The sequence below is a fragment of the Microcaecilia unicolor genome, chromosome 8, assembly GCF_901765095.1.
Source record: "Microcaecilia unicolor chromosome 8, aMicUni1.1, whole genome shotgun sequence".
Classification (NCBI taxonomy): Eukaryota; Metazoa; Chordata; class Amphibia; order Gymnophiona; family Siphonopidae; genus Microcaecilia; species Microcaecilia unicolor.
Window position 1 is genome coordinate 215,976,176 of NC_044038.1, and position 24,755 is coordinate 216,000,930.

Sequence of the window (24,755 nt, forward strand, 5' to 3'; positions counted from 1 at the left end):
GATCCTATCCCTTGTGTCAGGAAGCAGTGGGGATGTGGCAGTGGTCTCTCCTTCACGGGATGGACCTCTGAGCCACATACCTACCAGGAAAGAACAGACTGAGCACACAGTTTTCCAACTGCATGAGTGGTCTCTCTACATGATCCTAGTTATGCCTTACTGGCCGAGGCAGATCTGATTCCCTCTTCTTCTGGCATTATCCTCTTAAGATCTGTGGAGATTGGACTGTTTTCTGACCCTCATCACACAGAGCGAGGAGTCAGAGGCGTAGCCAAGTTTTGACATCAGGGGGAGCAGGCTTTTATAAAATAGGTGCCAGTTGGTGTCAGCTAGACAACAGTGCCTGTGGCTGTGACGGTCAATGATTAATACAGGCTCTCTGTTATGTCCTGCCTACAAGGAAACAGGAAGTTACATCAGGAGACAGGATGCAGAAGAGGTCCCCAGACTGGCCAGAGCAGGCAACCTGTCTTCTTAACTACAAGTAAAAATATTCAAATTGTGACCATCACCTCAGGAACATCACACACACTCCTTCCACTGCTAGACACTTTGTTTAAATTAGATGGACTATTGTTTATGTGGTGACTCTACAGAATGTGGAGACCACTAGTCCTGAGCTTTTTTATTTTGGTTGACAAGGGCCACCAAAGGCGGCCCTTGCCCCAGAGCCTACTTTCAAATAGGGCCAGACACTTAGTGAAATAACACAAAACCCTGCAAAATGACACCCAAACCCTATACTAAAAACTTACAACACCATAACAGCCCTAACCCACCTACGAAAAGACAGTGCTACAAATATTACACTGAGCCCCAGAGCAGTGTTTCCCTAGGTGGTCCTGGAGTAGCCCCTTGCCATTCAGGTTTTCAGGCTATCCACAATGAATTTGCATGTAATGGAGGCAGCATATGGAAATCAATTTCATGCATATTTATTGTGGATACCCTTAAAGCCTGACTGGCAAGGGGGTACTCCAGGACCAACTTGGGAAACACTGCCCTAGAACACCAAACTTACCACACTGTAACAGCCCACCTATGAAAAGACAGTGATATATATATATATATATATATATATATATATATATATATATATTACACTGGGCTCTAAAGCACCAATATACCTACTGTTGGGAAACTGGAACAAGCTGCAGTGTTACACATTCCTACACAGACACTACATGCTAGCAGAATCCTTCATCTCAGTCGCACATGCAGAACATGGACAGACCCTCATCTAATACAGAATAGGGAGCCACAAAAAAAAAAACATACAGAGAAAAGTTGAAATAGAGACCCCCTCCACTCTGCCCAACAAAGCCAGACTCAGTGCAATACTGGTAAAAGAGAAACAGAAACTTGGAGTGCAGAGGTGCAATTTCATCCAAAATCATTTTACATCTATTGTCCCATAAAGTGAGGAAGAGGTCTGAGTTAGGTTGCATCAACCAGTTATATATATATATATTAGCGTATATATGTTGCCAAAAGTTGTTATTATCAATCCGTCCTCTGGTAAAGATTGATATAGGGTCCTGTGTTTTGGGTTGTCCCTTTTACGCCATTGTAAGGTTAGGAGGGCTTTGTAGTGGTCAGACCAAGGTGTAGGAGACCAATCAATATTGGATATAATGAAGTTTAGTTCGGTGGCAAATTTATAAGAGATGACATCTAGCGAGTGACCCTTAATGTGAGTAGGTTGAGATGAAGGTAGAACACAGGGGCGTAGCTACGGGTGGGCCTGGGTGGGCCCAGGCCCACCCAATTCCAGCCCAGGCCCGCCCAGCGCCAGCTCCCATTGCCGCGGCGCGCGGCGCTACAAAAAGAAGAAGCGCTCAGCTGACTAAGCTGAGCGCCAACGCGTCGCTAAGAACAAGAAAAAATGTTTTTAAAAAAATGCGGCACTGCAGGCAGCCTCGAAGCATTGGCTGCTGGCTCTGTGCAGGCTCCTCCCATCTCTTACATCACTGCCCCTGTAGCAAAGCAGGGGCAGTGACGTAAGAGACGGAAGGAGCCTGCAGAGGCAGCAGCCAATGCTTCGAGGCTGCCTGCAGTGCTGCGTTTTTTTAAAAACATTTTTTCTCGTCGGGTTAGAGACGCGTTGGCGCTCAGCTCAGTCAGCTGAGCGCTTCTTCTTTTTGTAGCGCCGGCCCTGCTGCTCATCAGGAAAAGCAGCAGTGGCTGGCAATGGGAGCTGGGGCTGGTGGGCCTGAATGGGAGAGGGAAAATGGATGGCAGGATGGGGAGAAAGAGGAAAAATGGAAGGATGGGGAGAGAAAGAGGGAAAACAGATGGGAGAATGGCAGAGAAAGAGGGAAAATGGCAGGATGGGGAGAGAAAGAGGGAAAACAGATGGCAGGATGTGGAGAGAAAGAGGGAAAACAGATGGCAGGATGGCAGAGAAAGAGGGAAAATGGAAGGATGTGGAGAGAAAGAGGGAAAACAGATGGGAGGATGGCAGAGAAAGAGGGAAAATGGAAGGATGTGGAGAGAAAGAGGGAAAACATGGGAGGATGGCAGAGAAAGAGGGAAAACAGAGGATGAGGAGAGAAAGAGGGAAAACATGGGAGGATGGCAGAGAAAGAGGGAAAATGGAAGGATGTGGAGAGAAAGAGGGAAAACATGGGAGGATGGCAGAGAAAGAGGGAAAACGGAAGGATGGGGAGAGAAAGAGGGAAAACATGGGAGGATGGGGAGAGAAAGAGGGAAAACAGATGGGAGGATGGCAGAGAAAGAGGGGAGATGGATGAAAGGATGCAGAGAAAAAGGGGAGAGTGGAAGGATGTGGAGAGAGAAGGGACACTGAACAGAAAAGGGTAGAGAGATAGACACTGGTTAGAAGGAGGGAGAGAGACATTAGATGGAAGGATCAGGAGAGAGGGTAGATGGGTAGAAGGATGGGGAGAGAAAGAGGGAAGACGCTGGATGGAAGGGTAGGGAGAAAGAGGTGACACGATGGAAGGATGCAGAAAGAAAGAGGGGAGACTATTGGAAGGATGGGGAGAGAGAGGGGAGACACTGGAAGGATGGGGAGAGAAAGAGGAGAGCTGCTGCATGGAAAGGGGGAGTAGTGAAAGATTGGAGAATAAGAGGAAGGGGCATGGGGAGAACAAGGGTGAGAAAAAGATGAAAAGCCATAAGTAGATGAAGGAAATTAAAGAATGGATAGTAAGAATGAATTAAATCTGGACACAGAGAGAGGCAGAAAAATATTGAAGAAAGCAAAGAAAAAGGAGAGAAAAATGACAAATGGCCAGGAAACCCTGGCAGAAGAGTCAAGCGAAAACGAAGGAAAGCAGAATCTAGAGACTGGGAGCAACACAATGAGAAAAAGTAAATGGCCATACAACAAAGGTAAAGAAATAATTTTATTTTTAATTTAGGATAAAGTAATATGGTGTTAATAAAGTTTCAGAGACCAATACTTCCTTCCTTAGGTCAGGAGAGGATACCGTAACAGCATTATACTGACCTGAGGCAGGAGGTTTTGGCCTCTGATAGCTCACTGAAAAGGGTGTTAAGGCTATTAAATAAATTGTCTGAAATCTGATGCACTGAAAAGCAGCACTTTACCCTGTGTGACAAATGCATCTGAGTGTGACTACATTTTGCTGGGGGGGGGGGGGGGGGGGGGGTTGAGAGAAAATTTTGTGCCCACCCACTTTGGGTTCAGGCCCACCCAAAATTGGCAGTCTGGCTACGCCACTGGTAGAACAAGGTCACATAGGTCAAGGAGATCCAGACATTCTCGGGTGTGGACCAATTTGGAGTCTTCTAGATGCAGGTTTAAGTCACCTAGTAAAATTAAATTAGGGTTGTTAATGCATGAGTTGGATATAAAGTTCATGAAGGTAGAGTGGTTGTGAGTCCAGTTACAAGGGGGTCTGTAAAATAGAATGCAAGTTAGATAATCGTGTAGTGTAGGACAGTGTATTTTCATTGAGACAATTTCAAGTTGCGGGGTAGAGCTTTCTGAGATGGGTTCAAATGAGAAGTTGGATCTGAGAATCCTCCCATTTTCTCTTTTCTAGGCCAATGTAAAATTTTGTAGCCTGGAGGGCAAAGGTCAAGTATGATGGGGTCTTTAAAGTCGCAGATCCATGTTTCTGTATTGAAGAACATGTCTAAATTGTCAGACTTAATCCAGTCAGTAATAATTTCAGCTTTATTAACTGTTGATCTTGCATTAATATATCCTACACGTACTGGTAGGTAAGGATCAGTTGCATGAGATGTCGGTGAATATGTATAATTTGTCTGGTATTTTTTACTTTGGTTTTAGTTGTTTTGGGCGATTTTGATGTTAAAATGTTTAATTTATCTTCTGCTATTGTTGAGACATCAGCTGTTTTTGGTGATGATTGGTTAAGTGTTAAGGGGTTTTTATGGTTGTTAACAGTTCGTGATGATGTAATTGTCTTGGTTGTTCTTTTATGGTAATGAAGAACTGGTATGATGTTAATATCCGAAGGTGGGGCTTTGGATGTTGCATGGATAAGAGCAAGTGAATGAATAACGATGAGAATTTTTAGAAAAATCATTTTGGTGAACAAAATTATTGATTGATTATTGATTTTGAGTGATTTGTTGATTTTTGTTTTCTTGGAATGTATGTCAGACTATCCTATCTAAAGGTTATAGTGTTTCTTTCCTAATATTTGATTTTATCTAAACCACCAAATTCCACATAGGCTTGGCAGTATATCAAATTTCAATAAATTGTGGGAGTCTTTTATTAAAGATTAGCTCAAGTTATCTGCAGCAGGGCCATTAGGAATAAAATGGGCCCTGCTGAAGATAACTAAAGCTAGTAAAAGACCTCCTGTAATTGTAATTATATGGTAGGAAAAGACAATAGAAATAATGAATTAAAGTAAATAAATTAATATAAGACATTATCCTGGCAGACAGACTGATCTGAGTACCTCAGCCATATGAGTAGACCCTGAATTTAAGGGTAATGAAAATATTTTGTGAGTAGGATACATACACGATAGATCTTTTTGCTTTTCTTCAGGTCTCAACCAATTTATTTATGCGGATGATATCACTATCTCTATTCCTTTTAAAACAGACTTGAGCGAAATAACCAGTGAAATACAGCTTGGGTTGCGTACAATGCTGGATTGAGCCAACACTTTTAAATTCAAATTCAATGCTGAGAAAACACATTGCCTCATCCTCTCCACACCCTATAACAAGTTTACGACCTCCACATTAATCACGCCTGAGCGTGCCTTACCGATCTCTGAGTCACTAAAAATATTAGGTGTAATTGTAGACAGGCACTTAACTCTGGAGCAGCAAATGATTTCTACCACCAGACAAATGTTCTCTCTTTGGAAGCTAAAACGCATAAAGCCATATTTCCCTAGGGAAGTATTTCGAAGTTTAATTCAGTCTTTCGTCCTTAGTCGCCTTGATTATTGTAATGGGATATATGCAGGGTGCAAGGACATGCTTCTGAAAAAATTACAAACTGCCCAGAACACAGCTGCTAGACTTATTTATGGTAAATCGAGGTTTGAAAGCTCAAGACCGCTGCGTGAGAAAACTTTATTGGCTCCCTGTCAAGGACTGAATAACATTTAAAATTTGCGCACTGGTGCACAAAATTCTCTATGGAGCGGCCCCAGCGTATATGGACACCCTTGTCAGCTTACCACCGTGTAACTCTCACAGATCAGCTTGCTTGTACCTAAATCTGCATTACCCAATCTACAGAACCCTCAAGTATAAAACCACCTACGCTTCCACCTTTTCCTACATTAGCGCACAACTGTGGAATGGTCTACCTAAATTTGTGAAAATCACCCCTGATCATCCAACCTTTAAAAAATACCTTAAGACCTTCTTAATTAGGAAAGCTTATGCTCTTGATCCGCCCCGCACCGCTGTCTATTGAACTCCACTTCTCTTTCCACATTTCCCCACCTTTTCTATTACTTACTAGCCTCTTTCACTACAATGCCATTGACTGTTTGTTGTACACTTGATGTATGCTTTCTGTAATTCCTGTAAGTCACATTGGGCCTGCCCTTGGGTGGGAATATGTGGGATATAAATGCTATAAATAAATAAATAAACAATAATGTATGTCAGCTCTTCTACAGAATAGAGAGTCAAAGAAAGCTAGCCTCAGATGCGTTCCTCTTGGATTGGGGAAAGGGTCTTCTATATGCTTATCTTCCAGTACTGTTATTGAAAACCATCCTGAAAACTCAAGCAAGCCTTGGAATACTGTGATTCTCATAGCCCTCATGTATCCAATACACGCTTGGTTTCCTGTCATGCTGGAGCCATCTATAAAGAGACCAGTCAACCTGAGGGATAGCTTCTCCAACATTGTTACATAAATACATCCCAACCTCAGGTTCCTTGCCCTCATAGCTTGGATGCTGAGAGGGTAACGGTACCAGTCCTGGACCTGCCTGACAAGTCACTTTTTTTTTTTTTTTTTTGCTTTCTTTCTGTAACCTGCCTTGCACCTTTTGGGATAAGGTGAGATATAAATCCAAAGATTAGATTAGATCCTTCTGGCTTCTGTGAGAAACCTCCACTAGATGATATTACTGTTTAAGTGGATAAGGTTTGGTGTAATGGAAAGGCCCTTGACATTTTTACTGCCCTACACAAAAACTGCTTCAATACCTTGTACATTTATCAGAATCAGGTTTAAAACCACCTCCATTAGGGTTCATCTCAATGCCACCACATAACAGAAAAATCCATCTCTGAATGTTTTATGGTTTTCTCTACGAGGAGCTGCTTCTGTTGAGCATTATTATTTGTATTTAGCTCACACCTTTGCATTGGTATCTCAAGGTGAGTTGCATTTTTTAAAATCTGTTTATTGATTTTCAAAAATGTATAACAACAACTGGATGCAAGCCAACATCAAACCCATTGCATCAAAAACCAAAACATCCAACTGGTCAATTATTTGTTTACAACTTAAATACTTCCCCTTCCCCCCCCCCCCACCTCCCTTTCCCCCAACTCCCTCCCACCCATCTCCAGCAGATGTTAGTTGCCTCCTTACAATCCTTTCCACTGTTCATACAAGGTGAGTTGCATTTCAGGGATATATTCTTGAGTGTTAACAATCTCTAATTTTATACCTGAGGTAGTGAAGGGTGAAGTGACTTACCCAAGGTCAGAAAGAGTGTCTGTGAGATTTGAACCCTGCCATTTCTGGTTCTCAGCCTACTTCTTTAACTACTAGGTTATGCCAATAAATCCTCCTGTTGTGTCCTGCCAAATGGCTCCTTATCTAGTTGGTTAGCAGACATGCATCATCTTTGCTTATACCAGAGCAGGCCTGATTCCAGCTGATCATGTTAAGGCTCATAATCTGAGAGCCATGGGGGTTCATTTTGAAAGCACTTAGACGTACAAAGTTCCATAGGTTAGTATAGAACTTTAATTGCTTTGAAAATATGCCTCAAGGCTGCATCAGTAGCCCACCTGAGATCGGTCTTTATGGAGGAGATTTGCAGAGCTGTGTCATAAACTTTGGTCCATAAATTTACATCTATTTGGAAAGGGATTAATAATAAAATATTAGGTTTGATAAGACTGTCTTGTGAAATTTCTCTGAAATTTAGAATTCAACTTCTCCTCCCGAGTCCATTTTTGGTATCTGCCCTTTGGCAGTACCTTTTCTGATTTGTTCTACCTTTTTTGTTAAACACAGTCTGTAGATAGGAGGTCTCACTAGTGAGGATTTGACTTTCTGCTTGCTGTTGGAGAAAAACAAGCTGCTACCTATAGCAAGTATTCTCTGTGGACAACAGGATTCAAGTGCACACATACTCTCCCACTTCCCCTAGTAGTTGTTTTCTTAAGTGGTGAACCCCGCACAAGAAGATGATGTACATGCACAATGGTATCACAAAAATCTATAAATTGTCTAAGGTGTAAGAAGCTTTTTCCTACACAAGTTCTGTTAAATATCACACATTTGTGATAGTTAAAAATCTTAGGACACTTAATACAGATAAATAACTTGGTTTTACTGTTTTTGGCCTTAGAAAAAAGTTGTTTTCTGTAGGAGATACACAAACAAAACATAATACCTTTGAGATCAGAGGACAGATGGTAATAAACACTGAAACCATATGTATTTATAATGAATTCTTTCTTTGGGATATTTCAGGATATGTGTTTGATAGAGGGAGCACTGGAAGTACACTTAGGGGAATTCCATATTAAGATGAAAGGTAACCATAAATGTATGGTATGTTAATTATACTGTTTGTCAACAATGCTTCTGTCTATCTGCGTGTTTCTAACTGCATGAAGAAGATTAACACGATTTGCAGAACTGCATTATTGCTCTGTTATTGTAGCATTCTAAACTCATTTCCTTTAGTGATATGATATCATTATCTGAATAGGTTTATGTTCCCTTAGCTCATTCTCATACCAAGAATGTTTGTGGATATTGTTTTGCTCTTTATTGATATTAAATGATTTCACTGGCGATGACCATGGGTGCAAGTCTCATTGCAAACAACAGATCCCTTCCCTTGAACTAATAACCTAACACAGCGGTAGCCAATTGGCACTTCATAAACCCAATATGGCTTCTTGAAATAAAAACTGCAGCCCTTCAGCTGGCCTCAGAATTGCTCAGCTGCCGGAGGCTGAACACATAGAGGGGCATAATCGAACGGGGCGGGGCGCCCATCTATAAGGGCGGCCATCTCTATTGATGGCCCCAATAAGCGGTGTACCTGACTGTATTATCGAAACAAGGTGGCCAGCCATCTTTCGTTTCGATAATACAGTCGGGGCCGGCCAAATCTCAACATTTGGGCCGCCCTTGGAGATCGCCGGAGTTAGAGATGGCTGCCATTGGTTTTCGCCGATAATGGAAACTAATGGCAGCCATCTCAAACCTGGCCAAATCCAAGCCATTTGGTCATGGGAGGAGCCAGCATTTGTAGTGCACTGGTTCCCCTCACATGCAAGGACACCAAGCGGGCACCCTAGGGGGCACTGCAGTGGACTTCACAAATTGATCCCAGGTGCATAGCTCCCTTACCTTGGGTGCTGAGCCCCCCAAAGCCTACTCCCCACAACTGTACAACACTACCATAGCCCTTAAAGGGTAAAGGGGGGCACCTAGATGTAGGTACAGTGGGTTTCGGGTGGGTTTTGGAGGGCTCCTATTTACCACCACAAATGTAACAGGTAGGGGGGGATGGGCCTGGGTCCATCTGCCTGAAGTGCACTGCAGTACCCACTAAAAACTGCTCCAGGGACCTGCATAGTGCTGTGATGGAGCTGAGTATTACATTTGAGTCTGGCAAAAAACCTTTTTTAAGTTGTTTTTTTTTTTTTGGGGTGGGAGGGGGTTGGTGACCACTGGGGGAGTAAGGGGAGGTGATCCCCAATTCCCTCCAGTGGTCATCTGGTCAGTTCGGGCACCTTTTCAAGGCTTGGTCGTGAACAAAAGGGACCAAGTCAGCCAAATGCTCGTCAGGGCTGGCCTTTTTTCATTATCGGCCGAGGACGGCCATCTCTTAACCATGCCCCGTCCCGCCTTCAGTACACTGCCGACACACCCCCTTGAACTTTGGCCAGCCCTGCGACGGAAAGCAGTTGGCGCCGGCCAAAATCGGCTTTCGATTATACCGATTTGGCCGGCCTTCTCCTAAGGCCAATTTGTGTCCTTCTCACAGGGTCGCCCAAATCGATATAATCGAAAGCCGATTTTGGGCGTCCCCAATTGCTTTCCGTCGCGGGGACGACCAAAGTTCACGGAGGCATGTCGAAGTCGTAGCGAAGGCGGGACTTGGGCGTGCCTAGCACATGGACATCCTCAACCCATAATGGAAAAAAAAGGGCGTCCCTGACGAGTACTTGGACGACTTTACCTGGCCCTGTTTTTTTTACGACCAAGCCTCAAAAAGGTGCCCGAACTGACCAGATGACCACTGGAGAGAATTGGGGATGACCTCCCCTTACTCCCTCAGTGGTCACTAACCCCCTCCCACCCTCAAAAAACATCTTTAAAATATTTTTTACTAGCCTCTATGCCAGCCTCAAATGTCATATTCAGGACCATGACAGCAGTATGCAGGTCCCTGGAGCAGTTTAAATGGGTGCAGTGCACTTCAGGCAGGCAGACCCAGGCCCACCCCCCTACCTGTTACACTTGTGGTGGTAAATGTGAGCCCTGCAAAACCCACTAGAAACCCACTGTACCCACATCTAGGTGCCCTTCACCCAAAAGGGCTTTGGTAGTGGTGTACAGTAGTGGGTTTTGGGAGGGATTTGGGGGGCTCAGCACACAAGGTAAGAGAGCTATGTACCTGGGAGCAATTTCTGAAGGCCACTGCAGTGCCCCCTAGGGTGCTCGGTTGGTGTCTTGGCATGTCATGGGGACCAGTGCACTACGAATGCTGACTCCTCCCATAACCAAAGGGCTTGCATTTGGTCATTTCTGAGATGGGCGTCCTTGGTTTCCATTATCACCGAAAATCAGAAACGACCAAGTCTAGGGACGACCATCTCTAAGGACGACCTAAATTTCAGGATTTGGGCATCCACGACCGTATTATCGAAATGAAAAATGGACGTCCATCTTGTTTCGATAATACGGGTTTCTCCACCCCTGGATGGGGACATTTTGCGAGGACTCCTCAGCAAAACTTGGGTGTCCCTTTCGATTATGCCCCTCCACGCCTGTAGCTAATGTACTAAAACATTGATAAGAGACAGAACCCACGTAGCTAATATGCCTAGTAGGACATTCAGAAGAGAAACCTTTTGTTATATTTTACGGACAATTAATGTGTATTCAGGTAGAGAGACCATTTGTATGTACTGATTGTACTACCCACTAAATTAAAACGTCAGAAATGGTCACTCAGAACTGGTCACTTTTACTGATTGTATCTGATGGGTCACACAAACACAAACAAACAAAAAGGCAGAGTTCCAGGAGGCCGTATATATCAAATGGGTCTATTTGGATTCAGAACTGGGCTTAACCTGTAAATAAACACAGTTTTATACAAAATTATGCATGGTATCCAAGTGGATTACCAACACAGTTTCCTAGTGATAGAAGTATTTCTTATGTGTACAAATGAAAAACATGGCATAACCATTCCATAAGTAGAAAAGGCACAAGCATTACTCTTAAATGCTCCGTGGAGAGTCTTTATCTCTGCAGGTGATAAAGATGCTCTTTGGAATGCATTTAAACAAAAAAGAGAAAATATTTCTTTACATTAAAACTTATTTCCCTATCTGGATTAACCCTTTCTCCATAAGAATCCTAAATGTGTAGTTTGAAGTCTGAAAGAGAAAAAAGACAGTTGAACATAAATTATAAAATGTATTGAACTTTTTGAGGATCTTGCCAGGTATTTGGGACCTGGATTGGCCACTGTTGGAAACAGGATGCTGGGCTTGATGGACCTTTGGTCTGTCCCAGTGTGGCAATAATGTACTTATATGTACTTATTAATTCACAGATGTTGAAAACAATTTTATTTCAACAAGCATTTGGATGTGATTTTGTTAATGAGTGGTGATTTGTTTTCAGAGTTTTTACTCAATAAGTTCTGTTTTGTATTTTGTTTTTATTGCAGAGAATAGTATGATATTTTACGTTGTATTGTTCATTTTTAATTTTTTATGTCTATTATGTAATCCACTCAGAATTTCTGAGATGGGTAGAATATAAGACCTTTACAATAAACAATAATAAATAAAGCTTAGTAAATCTTATAAATACATTGAACATGCTATCCATTACCTTTCCAACACACAAAGCCCAGTAAAAACTTTTAATAATCTGATGCCCATTCATGCAGTACCAGACATTGAAGAACCATTTTCTTATCTGCAAACACAGGTTCCTTCTTGTTTATATTTTAGCCAAAGTTACAAAAAACCTTTTGTCTTTATTACTCTCTCATGTCCAATGTTCTCTGACTCCAATCATATAACAAAGAAAACTGTGCATTATTGTACTGGACCTTGCAGTGGAGTGTAGTACATGCACTATGTGGATGTTTTGTCGTAGTTGAGAATAGTTTCAGCTTTAGTGAGCTGGGCTATGCTTTTTATTTTTAAGATAGCAATCAGGGTATCAAATAAAACTAACTTCTCTTATTTTTAGGATTGGTGGGTTATGCTCGTCTTTGCTCAGGAGACCAGTATGAGGTACTGTATAATCCAAAGTAAAATAATTCATGTTTTATACTTTTGTAGGTGTTGGCTATAGAAGTCATTAAGATGATTAAGAAATATTTCAAAAGATTGTCGATGTGACTTAAATATTTTATTTGTATCTTTTTATTTTTATTATTGAATAGTTTAAATTTTGTATAGTTATTTTTTATTAGAAGATGGCAATTTTGTACCTATTTATCCTTTTATTTTATTCTTTCTCTTTTTCTTCCTGTTTTGTCATTGTTTTGTGTTATTTGTATGCCCCTTAGTATGTGTAAACTACTTTGCTGCTGTTTCAAAAGGTGGTATATTAAATTTTAATAAACAAGAAAACAAAACAAGTTCTAACAATATCTATCATACTGCATTATCCCCTGGATTCAATATATGGTGCCTAAAATTGGGTGCTGATCCAAGATGTGTGCCCATCTAAACTGGTGAACAAGCCAATTTGTGCCAGTAATTGGGTGCTAATTGGTACCAGTTTGAATTGCGCATACATCTTGCTACATGCTATTCTATAACAATGTGGGTCAAGTCCTATAGCATGTAACCCAAATGGGGGTGTGGCCATGGGAGGTGCATGAGTGGGTCAGGGGCATTCCTAAAATTTGCGTGCAGTGTTATATAATACCTGGGATGTGCACCCAAATTGGGTGCTGTGAATTAAATCTGGTTTCACCAGGTGCAAGGCATAGCTCCCAAATTTGGGTGCCAAAATCAACACTCAATGCTATTCCATAATGGGTGCTTATCTTGGAGTGCATGTTATAGAATAGCATTGAGCGCCACATTTTTTTTGTCACCAATTTTTGAGCACTGTTTATTGAATCTAACTCTATGGCTCTTATTTTAGAAGCCCTATTCATGTTTTACATGTGTAAATATTAGCTTTTAAATTTTTACCTCAAATGTTGAAAACCCAATTTTAGAAAGTACTCTGTGTATATGACAAGGAAGTATATTTTGGGTGAGACTAGGGCAGAACCATAAACTGCATGTGTATTTCCCATGTTAGAAAGAGAATGCACGGCTATAATTACACAGTTCAGTGCTGGATTCACAGCTGCTCTGGGTATGTATAGGTTTTGTAAAAGTGCTTATTGTGGGCATCACTTTTCAGGAGGGAGGTCTCCCCCTTAATCATAAGAATAACCATACTGGGTCACACCAGTATGGGTCAGTAAGGAAGGTGAGCAGTGGAGTTCCTTAGGGGTCAGTGCTGGGGCCTATTCTGTTTAATGTATTTGTGAGAGATATTGCTGAAGGGTTGGAAGGAAAGATTTGCCTTTTTGCAGATGAAATGAAGATAGCCAATAGAGTGGATACTCTGGAGGGAGTAGAAACAATGAGAAGGGATCTCCAAAAGTTAGAAGAAGGGTCGAGGGTCTGGATGTTAAAATTTAATGCCAAGAAGTGCAGAGTGATGCATTTGGTGTGCAGAAACCCAAAAGAGAGATACCAAATAGGAGGGGAGAGATTAGTAAGCTCGACTCAAGGTGAGAGACCTTGGGGTGTTGGTGTCAGAGGATATGAAGGTGAAGAAACAATGTGACAAGGCGACGGCTGTGGTCAGAAGGATGCTAGGCTGCATAGAGAGGGGTATAACCAGCAGAAGAAAGGAGGTGTTGATGCCTCTCTACAAGTCGTTGGTGAGGCCCCACTTGGAGAATTGTGTTCAGTTTTGGAGGCCTTATCTTGCTAAAGATGTAAAAAGGCCGGAAGTGGTACAAAGAAAAGCTACAAAAATGGTATGGGATTTGTGTTGCAAACCGTACAACAGGGGCGTAGCCAGACTACAGATTTTGGGTGGGCCTAGGTAAGAAGTAGGTGGGCACCAAATGTTCTCTCCCCCCCCCCCCCCCCACCAAAAAAATATCTCAGCTGGCAGGAAAATGCTTCTTTCCACCTTAGCAGTCTGCAGCAGGCATGCACTGAAAACTGAGCATGCGCAGGTGCCAGTATTGTAGAGAGTAGAATTTTGTTACTATCAGGGGAAAGTCTTCAGCTGGCAGAGCTTGGGATTTCACCAGCTACCGCTAAACATGTGCTACTGTTGGATGGGCCTGAGCCCTAAATGGGTGAGGCCCACCTGTTGCTACACCACTGCCATACGAGGAGAGGTTTGCCGACCTGAACATGTATACCTTGGAGGAAAGGAGAAACAGGGGTGTCATGATACAGACGTTCAAATATTTGAAAGGTATTAATCCGCAAGTGAATCTTTTCTGGAGACGGGAAGGTGGTAGAACTAGAAGACATGAATTGAGGTTGAAGGGGGGCAGGCTCAGGAGTAATGTCAGGAAGTATTTTTTTCATGGAAAGGGTGGTAGATATGTGGAATGCCCTCCTGCGGGAGCTGGTGGAGATGAAAACGGTAATGGAATTCAAACATGCGTGGGATAATCACAAAGGAATCCTGTTTAGAAGGAATGGATCTACAGAATCTTAGTGGAGATTGGGTGGCAATGCCAGTAATTGGAGAGTAAAACCAGTGCTGGGCAGACTTCTACAGTCTGTGTCCTGATCGTTGCTGGAGTGTAACTTTTAAGGGACTTCAACGTTAGCTTCAGAACGTTTAGTACAGGAACAGTGCTGGGCAGACTTTTACGGTCTGTGCCCAGAGAAAGGCAGGGACAAATCAAACTCAGGTATACATATAAAGTATCACATACCATGTAAAATGAGTTTATCTTGTTGGGCACACTGGATAGACTGTTCAGGTCTTTATCTGCCATCATTTACTATGTTACTGTGCTATTATGTTACCAATGGTCCATCCAGCTCAGTATCCTGTTTCTAACAGTGGTCCATCCAGATCACAAGTACCTGGCAGAAATCCAAAGTAAGTAGCAACGTTCCATGTTATTAATCTCAGGGCAAGCAGTGGCTTATTTCAATAGCAGACTGTAGGAACTTGTCCAAACCTTTTAAAACCCAGATATGCGAACTGCTCTTAACACATCCTCTGGCATTGAGTTCCAGAGCTTAACTGTTCATTAAGAAAAAAATATGTCCTCTTATTTATTTTAAAAATATTTCCATGCAATTTCCATTGTTTTCACTCGTCAAAAATTATAGTGCAGAAAAATTGTGGCCTCTGTATTTATTTAGGGGCATTTAGATGTGTAGGTTTCCAAAAATTATTATTATTATTTATTGCATTTGTATCCCACATTTCCCCACCTATTTGCAGGCTCAATGTGGCTTACATAGATTTGTTAACATTGTCATATCAGGATGACAGGATGGCAGATACACGTCTAATACACACCTGAAATACCAGCTGTCAGTGCTGACATTTAGACATTGTGGGGTCCTTTTACAAAAAGGCACACTAGCATTTTTAGCACGCGCTAAAAATAAGCACGTTAAACATTAGTCACCCATATATTTCTATGGGTCTTTTTCACAATAAAGGACAGCTATTATCTCTTTCTTGAAGGCCCAGTGTTGCTTTTTTTGTCTGTGCTGTATATTCGTATTCTGTATTACCCTCTCTTTTGTCATTGAATGTGCCTTAGTCAACAGGGCCAAATATATTAAAGTTACTGTCTTTGTTGCTTTTAACTCTGTTCTCTGCCCCTTGCCTTTGACAGAGCACTAAATCCTAATTGATCAGACAAGAATTATATACTTGTATTCTTTGTTTTTGCTAAAAGCTCGTGAAGCTCTATGAAAGAATAATAAAATATGGAAATGGAAATACTCTGGTCCAGCAGGGCTTGAAATCAACAGTACTGCTACCAAAGCCTGAACGCTTACTGTTTTTCCTTTAGTGATGACATTAAGAATGAAAAAGGAGTGATGCTCATTTTTGTTTTTTCTCTGTAGGCACATTTCGTCCCAAGTGGGTAGCATCTATTGGCTACAAAGAAACAGAGAAAATGTAGGCAGATAAAGAACTTTCCAGTTTGCCCATCCATGCCATCTACTCTCCTTATCACACTCCTTTAGAGATCCTATGTTGAATTCAGATCCTCTCTTGAATTCAGACACTGTTTTTGTCTCCACTACTTCCACCAGGAGGCTGTTCCACGAATTCACCACCTTTTCTGTGAAGAAATATTTCCTCGGGTTACTTCTAAGTCTGTCCCCTTTCACCTTCATCCTATGCACCCTCATTCCAGAGCTTCTGTTCAATCGAAAAAGACTCGCCTCCTGTGCATTTATTCTACGTAGGTATTTAAATGTCTCTATCATATCTCCCCTCTCCTGCCTTTCTTCCAAAGTATAGAGATTTTACAATCTGTCCCCATACACTTTATGATGAAGACCACCAACCATTTTAGTAGCTGCCTTCTAGACTGACTTCATCCTGTTTATATCTTTTTGAAGGTGCGGTCTCCACAATATTCTAAATGAGGTCTCACCATTGTCTTATACAGGGGTATCATCACCTCCTTTTTTCTACTGGTCATTCCTCTCCCTGTGCACCAAAGCATCCTTCTAGCTTTTGCCATCACCTTTTCTAGCTGTTTAGCCACCTTAAGATCATCACATACGATTAAACCCATCCGTCCATCTGTTTCTGTTTGTCTATCTGTATGCATAGGCACAAAGACACATTCAAACATGCTTCATATATAGCCCTCGCTACCCTAATCAGACACTTTACGACATCTTTTCAAATTCAGTCCCTGAACAAACATACATGAGTATGCAAGTGGAAGAAGAGGAAATACCATTTTATCACAATGTAAGTGTGCACTTTTTTAACTTATGTGCAATTTGAATTTTTCCTTTTACTGCTTGCAGGTGCTAGTGCGACTTGGCCGGCAAAGATGGAGGCTAAAAGGAAGAATTGAAACAGATGACAGTCAGACATGGGATGAGGAAGAGAGAATATTTATACCTAATCTACATGAAAATTTTGAAATTAAGGTACAAGTCTCATGTCATAAGAGAGATGGTCATATCTCTTTTGAGGCTGGTGGTATAGTGTTAGGCAGGGACTTTCTGAAAAGTCTGCTACAGAATCTCTCTCTCTCTCTCTCTCTTTTTTTATTTTTTTGCTGTTAAACTGATTAATATTTGTTCCCTTTACCTTATTGAAGGCTACATCTTTCTTACCATGGTGTGCAGCATTTAGTCCCTGCTAAAATATACATTTTTCACTTGTATGATCAGTACTCCAGTTTCAGTAGTAGCCCTCGCGATGTCAAGTTTATAGACTTTTGCACATTTCAGAAGCTGTCTATGCCAAAAGGCTTGTATTCAGTAAGTTTCTTCATCTTCCTATCATTTATACAATCCATAGGGGGAGGGGGAAGGATACACAGTCATACAGTGAAGCGATAACGAAACCATGGGGTTCAATAGATTGGCAAAGTTCTCATAAATAATTTCAGTTCTTCTTTGAAATTTTGTGTTGGCTAATTGCCATACAGAGATATTCATGCTTTATAAATAATATGTAAAATATGCATCCAGATTATCCGTTTGGCACCAACACAGGTTATGGCATTGTATATTTCTCTAGTAGAATGTAGATTCAGGCAAACTTTACTTAAAAGCACTGTTGGCTGAATTTCAAACATTGCAATCCAGAGGTGGCAAGTTCAAATCCCACTGCTGCTCCTTGTGATCTTGGGCAAGTCACTTAACCCTCCATTGCCTCAGGTACAAACTTAGATTGTGAGCCCTCTTGGGACAGAGAAATATCCAGAGTACCTGAATGTAACTCACCTTGAGCTACTACTGAAAAATGTGTGTGCAAAAATCTAAATAAAATAAATAAATTATCTTTTTTATATTTAAAAGCCCCACACTCCCCCTCCCCCCCATTTAGTACATATTTTCAGGAAAGAAATATTTTGTAACATGTTGATATTTTTAAAATCATCTTTGGAATAATAAGCATTACCCTGTACAACAAATTGGTGGGACGGTGTTCTTTATAGGAGCAATAAAATGAGCTCTCTGGAACCAGCTGGCTACAATTCCTTTTCTACTACTTTTTCGATGAAAATTAATTAACGCAGGTTTACAGTACAGACTTATAAAAGTACATACAAATGTGTTATGCATACAGCGAGCCATAATAATCTGTGATAATGGGCCAATGTGCTATTTACTACATCAACATTAAATGGGGGAAAGCCTTTGGTACATCTGGACCAAAGTCTGGAGTGGATTCAGTGCTTTTTTATTGGTAATTCATAATTTCATTTTATTCAACTTCCACAGATAGTTTCCCAAATTCCTTATTTTTCCAGAGACAAGCAGGGGAAGTGCAGGCTAGCTTGCTACACATACTGTAACTTAGATCAGTTCCTTATCTCTTGCTTAACTATACAAAGAACTTTCCTTGAGTTTAACCGTCAAATTATCCCAACTGACTCTGTACCATGCATCTTGTTCCCATCATATATCTGCTCTTGGTCCCTCAGCCACATGGTAAGCCATATTGTAGAAAATCTTTATCATCATATCTATGTTAGTTGTATGTTCTGTTGCATGCTTATTGGGTGTATCATTAGTATTATGCTAATGTATTATATCTCTGATATTTGAATTCCAGTGCTGTTAAATATCTATATTTTTGATACTGTTTCACGGTAGTTCTATTATTAGGTTTCAATTTACTGTTGTCAAGTTTACCTCATTTCTCCGACGACAAGCAGGCTTTCATATTCTCATGTGTGGGTAGACGCCGCTCCGTATCGTCCGGTCCGCCAAAGTAAAAAACAGAGCTTTAGTGAAGCACGAGACGCTCTCCACTTTGCAGGCACGAGTGCCTTCCTGTCTGCTGCGCGAACATGGTCATCTCTGTTTTGTTTTCTTTGCATGAGAGGCTGCGTTCAGTTTTTGGAGGTTTAGAGTGCTTTTGGCTTATTTTTTCGCATTTTTCATCTTGTTTTTCTTAAAAAAAAAAAAGAGATCCTTTATTTCTTAGTTTTCTTTCTGCCTGCATTTAAATTTCCTTTCTTTTTCGACGTGGGCTGCCTTTAGGCTCTGACTCTGGTCGGGAACTCCTTTTTTGTGCCTTTGCCCCTTTTTCAGGCACCATTGAGCCATTTGATTTGGCCGGCAAAGTCTTCCTTTCCATGTCTACGAAGACTCCCAGTGGCTTCAAGCGTTGTACCTGGTGCAACTGGACCATCTCGGGGAAAGACACCCATTCTTGGTGTCTGCAGTGTCTGGGGCACGACCATAGCCCTACTAACTGCGTGCTCTGTCTTCGTATGAAGAATATGACCCAGGTTTCAGGGAAGGCTCAACTTGAGTAGATTTTTGGAGCCAGGTCTGAATCCTTAATGTCTGCATCGGCATAGAGGTCAGAGGCATTGGCATTGACGTCGAGTGTTGCATTGGGAGTATAGGTAAGCATGGCTGCTTCAAGACCTCAGGACACTGGGAGCAGTGAGGCATCGAGTGGGTCTCAACCTGTTTCGAGGCCTTCTGCTGTGAAGGTCCACCGGGACTGTCCATCGTCGGACTCGAACCCGAGGTGACGTGAGGATTCGATGTCCTCGTTGGCACCGAGGAATACGGGTGATGTGCTTCAACCAAAGGCTAAGAAGCACCATCATTGATCTCCCTCGCTACACAGTGCCAGGGGCTCCGGGGCATCGAGGGATACAGCACCCGGCAAGCGTCGGCGCCGGAAGGACCACTCTCCTTCCATCCATCTCTAAGCAGCCGAGATCCCACTCCCATATCAAACCCAGCAGTTCTGCAGCCTGCGTCCCAACCGGTGCCTCAGCTTTTCCCTTGCTCCCTGAGCTGCTAGATGGCCTTATGCAGCAATGTGTGTCAGTATTGGGGGTGCTTGCGCCTACCATACCTCCCACTGCGGCCCCGCGTGGCCCTCAGCTTGCGGTACGGCCTCCGACGCCAGTGCCACCTGTGACCCCGGTGTTGACTGCCACCCAGTCCGGTACCCCCTTGATGTTGGTGGAGGAAGCTTCGCCAGAGTCTCGGTGGGAGCTGGTCTCGTGACATCATTCTCGAGGACAGTGTTCTTCAGCATCGAGACAGGCTCGGTCTCTGTCATCTCGTGGAGAGATTTTATCTGACACCGAGGAGGAGCGCTCATGGGAGTCAGAGGAGGATCCCAGATACTTTTCCTATGATGAGTCTTATGGGATCCCTTCTGTGCCCTCCCCACCACCTGAGAGGGGACAGTCTCCACCCGAGAGTCTCTTTTCCATCTTTTGTAAGGGAAATGGCTGAGGCTATTCCATTCTCCGTAGAAGTGAAGGATGAGCCTAGGGCCAAGAAGCTCGAGGTCCTGGACTATACCTCCCCTCCTAAGGAGGCTGTGATGGCTCCTCTCCACAAGGTACTCAAGGCAGTCCTCATGAGAAACTGGGAGTCCCCTCTGTCAGTCCCTGTTGTCCCCAAGAAGATTGACACCACCGGGTCCACGATGAGCCTGGTTTTGTGCGGCCTCAGTTGCCTCACGACTCCATGGTGATGGAATCCGCTCTCAAAAGTAGTTGAATCCTTAGTGGGTCTGTCTGTACAGAGCTAGACCATCTCAAGGAAAGGACAAACAAGATATCTCATCTCCGAATGTAGGGCAGTGCTTCCCAAACTTTTATCCACTATGATCCCATTTTAACATTTACAAATTCAGGAGACCCCAGAAGATGGTGAAAACAAAATAGTAGTCCTATACTCCCCCCTCCCTTTTCTCATGTATTTCCTTTTCTCTCTTCTTCTGCAAAGCATGAAGGCAGCAGCAGTGGTGTCAAGAATAGCAGCAGTCAGCACAGTGTATCAGTGTGCGCCGTAGCAGCAGTCAGCACAGTGTATCAGTGTACGCCGAGAGATCTCATTTCTCTGTTTGTGTTTCCAGTCTTAAGAAGAGGCACACAGAAGAAGGAGGGGCAGGGCATGTGAACATTCACAGACTACTATTACTGGACATAAAGGATGTTCAGAGGAGCGGAATGCACCCCTGTTTCTGTGAACCCTTCCACTGATGATGTGACCCCATTTGGGTCCTGTTCCACAATCTAGGATCCACTGGTGTAGGGCCAGCCACAAAACATGCAAACTTATGGATCTCCTGAAAACCAGACTAACCATGTTGTCTCCAAGGACTGACTTTAGAACCATTACTCTACCATTTTCTTTATCTGCTGCAGTAGTGGAGGCACTGCTTTATTTCTGGCTTCACCATTTACTCCTTACTGCTTTGCAGGTTACTGTGCTTGTCCCAAACTATTTTGAATTGCAGTTAGGTTCTGCAGCACACAAACAGTACTTTGAATCCACTACTCTTTTAGCAGCATGTAGAATATGATGGATATTTTACATATCACCAGCCAAAATCACATGCATTTATTTTCCAGGTTATAGAACTGCGAGGACTGACAACAGTTTTAGTCGGAATGGTAACATGTGATAGTGCCAATTTTTTTACTACTCAGCCACGAGTCATAATTGTGGATGTTACTGAACTGGGAACAATAAAGCTCCAACTAGAGGTCATCTGGAAGTAAGTAAAACTCCAAAATCAAAAGTAATATAGTTTATTCTTGTTGCATTTCCTATAAGTCTCCGTTCCATTTATTACACAGATATCTGGATAAAAATCAAAACCTGGGCAAATTAGAAATGAAAACAAAAGTACCAGAATGCCAGCGGTTTGGCATTCACAGCAAAGCCTACCATTTTTCATGACCGAGGGATTTTTGGTCATCATTAGATGAGGGTGAGAAGTGAAGGGTTGCACTCAAAGGTGGCCATTTCTATCTGGTGCGAGTCATAAACAGACCACTTGGTTCTTGTATTGTCATCTCTTAACTTCAAAGTATCCTGGAGCTCATCAATATGAAAAAACTTTGTTTTAAAGTCAGAATAGGATTACCTTTTCCTTTAAGGTATGGAACAGGAAAACAGTCCTTGCAGCCATGTATTAAGTTCCCATTTGATAAGTACATAGTAGAAGTCCATTTTAGAAGGATTATACACCATTTGCACTAGTAAAAATCCAATTAACAAGTGTCGGTGGCCTTACACATGTAAGTGGGTATTTTAGAAAAATTGCTATTTACAAGTGTATTCCTGCAGCACAGTTTTGAACAAACGTGTTAAGGATGTGGTTTGGTGGACTTGAAAAGTAATCATCTGTTTCATATTTTGCAGTGGGCATAGATAAATACCTCTATTTTTCCATATTGGCATTTACAGTTTCTTCTGGGCACCTATATATTAGCTACTCATTTGGACCTGGGGTTCAAAAGAGTGATTGTTGAGGAAATTGTATTTACCTCTCTAGCATTTAAACTACAGGTACTTCAAAAATCCCCAAATTTGAGTTTTGCTGCTGGCTTCTTAATTGATTCTCCTTAGATGTATAGATTTTTAAAATCTTCCATTTACATATCTAAGTGTTAGCATTTGCAGAACAGAGCAGAGCTCCTAGTGATACCACTCTCGTCCTTTTCTACATAGACAATCTATTCACAATTGGGCTTTATCTGTACTAAAAACAACCTTATAGAGACTTACTTGAAGTATAAAACTAATGCCAGTATATTGCCAGTGCAGAATAGGTACATCTGATATTTACTGCAATATACAGCAGCCCATGAAGGAATTACTAAGAACTATTGACTCCTGCAGCTATTGAAATTGTTTACAAATCTGTGCCCATGTCAGTGAGAGGTTCCAGGCACTGTCCATGGTCAGCAAAGAGTTCTTGATTCAAATGTCTGTGCCTGTGGTAGGGAAATATTTAAGCTTGAACATTGAAATACACATAGGCGCTAAAATAATGACCATTTACTCATCTAGATTGGATACATGTGTAAATGGTGATTTTGGAAATCTGCTGTTTATATGTATTGAAGTTCAGGATGCAAGGATTTCAGGCTTGGATGGGCCAAAAATGTATACTGTACATTTATTTCTCATTTTAAGATAGGAATGCATTTTTATTTCAACAAATTTTCACTTTGGCTTTTGCATCAGTTCTGACGTATGCATAGGTTTTATAAAAGTGCTTGTTTTGCCAGGGCTGTTAAAGGAGGTATTAAGGGGATAATTACCCTTAATCCTCCTTATTTTATTTCAGCCTTAAATTTAAATAAAAGAACTTTTGGCAGTTTTGCTAGCTTATTGCTGCCACTTATATTTACATATTTGTGAAATCGGGCAGCTATATGTATAAGTGCTAGCAACTACATGTAGAAGTTGTGAAATGCCAATTTCATATATATGTTCTGGCACTTACATTGCAGCTGCTGAATGATGTCACTCTTGTTTTCTGCAAAGAGTTTTGCAAAATCATTGCTTCTTTTCTACTTGCCGGCAAATACTTGTGTATTTGCCAGTGTTCATATAAATTATTTACAAAAGTCTCTTTGTTTGGCAGAGCCTATTTCTGAAATACAGGGAAAATGTGAACATCCCAACCTGGATGTTTCATTTCCCTCAGTGAGCCCAATGCAAATATGGCTTCACAAATTATTGTTAAAGCTTTCCCCACCCCTTGCAAATTCTTATTGAAAAACATGGGTATAGAAAATGTGTCAAGTAAGTTAATACTACTAATATGTAAGCAGTCAATCCATTGTATGTTCATTACTCTAAAGCAGAATTGCTCGCCTGTAATACGGATTCTCCGAGGACAAGCAGGCTACTTGTTCTCACATGTGGGTCGATGTCCGCATTGGCCCAGGAATCGGACTGCATTTTGCAAGCAAAATATAAAAAAAGTTTCATCAGAGTCTTCTGGCACGCGTGCAGCATGCGCGGACTGATTTCCCGCCCGTCGCGTGAACGCATTCCCTCAGTTGTTTTTTCTCCGCGTTGAGGTGTGGTGTTGTTTTTCGTTGTTCCTCACAGGCCCAGGGGAAAGTCTTCATTTTTTGTTTTCGTTTTTCTCCTTTATTAGTGTTTCTAAAAAAAAAAAAAAAAAGTAGAGAGTTCCTTTATTTTTATTAGTTTTTCTCCCTTTTGAAGTTTCCTTTCTTTATCGACGCGGCTGACTTCAGGCCGCGTGGTCGGGGTTTTTTCCCTTATTTTTGCGCCTTTTTCTTTTAACAGGCACAATCAAGTCGTTTGATTTCGCCTAAGCCGTTTTTCCTTCCATGTCATCGAAGACTCCCAGCGGCTTCAAACGTTGTACTTGGTGCAACCGGACCATCTCAGGTACCGATACCCACGCCTGGTGTATCCAGTGCCCAGCCGCTTGTAGTCTGTGTTTTCGTATAAAGAAACGGACCCAAGCGTCTCGAGAAGCCCAATGGGAAAAGCTTTTTGGGCCTCGGTCCGGTCCTTCAACATCGAGGGAAGCATCGACGTCGGGAGCGGAGGTAATGGCTGCTGAAGGACCAATTCGCGCTGGGAGTAGTGAGGCATCGAGTGGGTCTCCACCTGCTTCGAGGCCTCCTGCTATGCAGGCCCCCCGGGACTGACCTTCATCGGACCCTGCACCTAGAAGATGTGAGGATTCCACATCCTCTGTACCGAGGAGTCTTGATGATGGGCGTCGAGCGAAGGCGAAGAAGCACCGTCATCATTCTCCCTCGACACATGGTGCCGGGAGCTCCGGGGCGTCAAAGGAATCGGCACTCAAGAAGCGTCAGCGCCAAGAG

At 42.2% G+C, this 24,755-nt stretch overlaps 1 protein-coding gene across 1 annotated transcript in view; it reads left to right on the top strand.

The window, feature by feature from the left end:
- RIPOR3 (RIPOR family member 3) overlaps positions 1-24,755 on the top strand; it is a 277,332-nt gene that overhangs the window by 167,985 nt on the left and 84,592 nt on the right. The window contains 4 exon segments of the mRNA XM_030211650.1: positions 8,162-8,225; positions 12,146-12,189; positions 16,957-17,082; positions 21,504-21,649. Of these exon segments, the coding sequence (XP_030067510.1) occupies positions 8,162-8,225; positions 12,146-12,189; positions 16,957-17,082; positions 21,504-21,649 (380 nt within the window).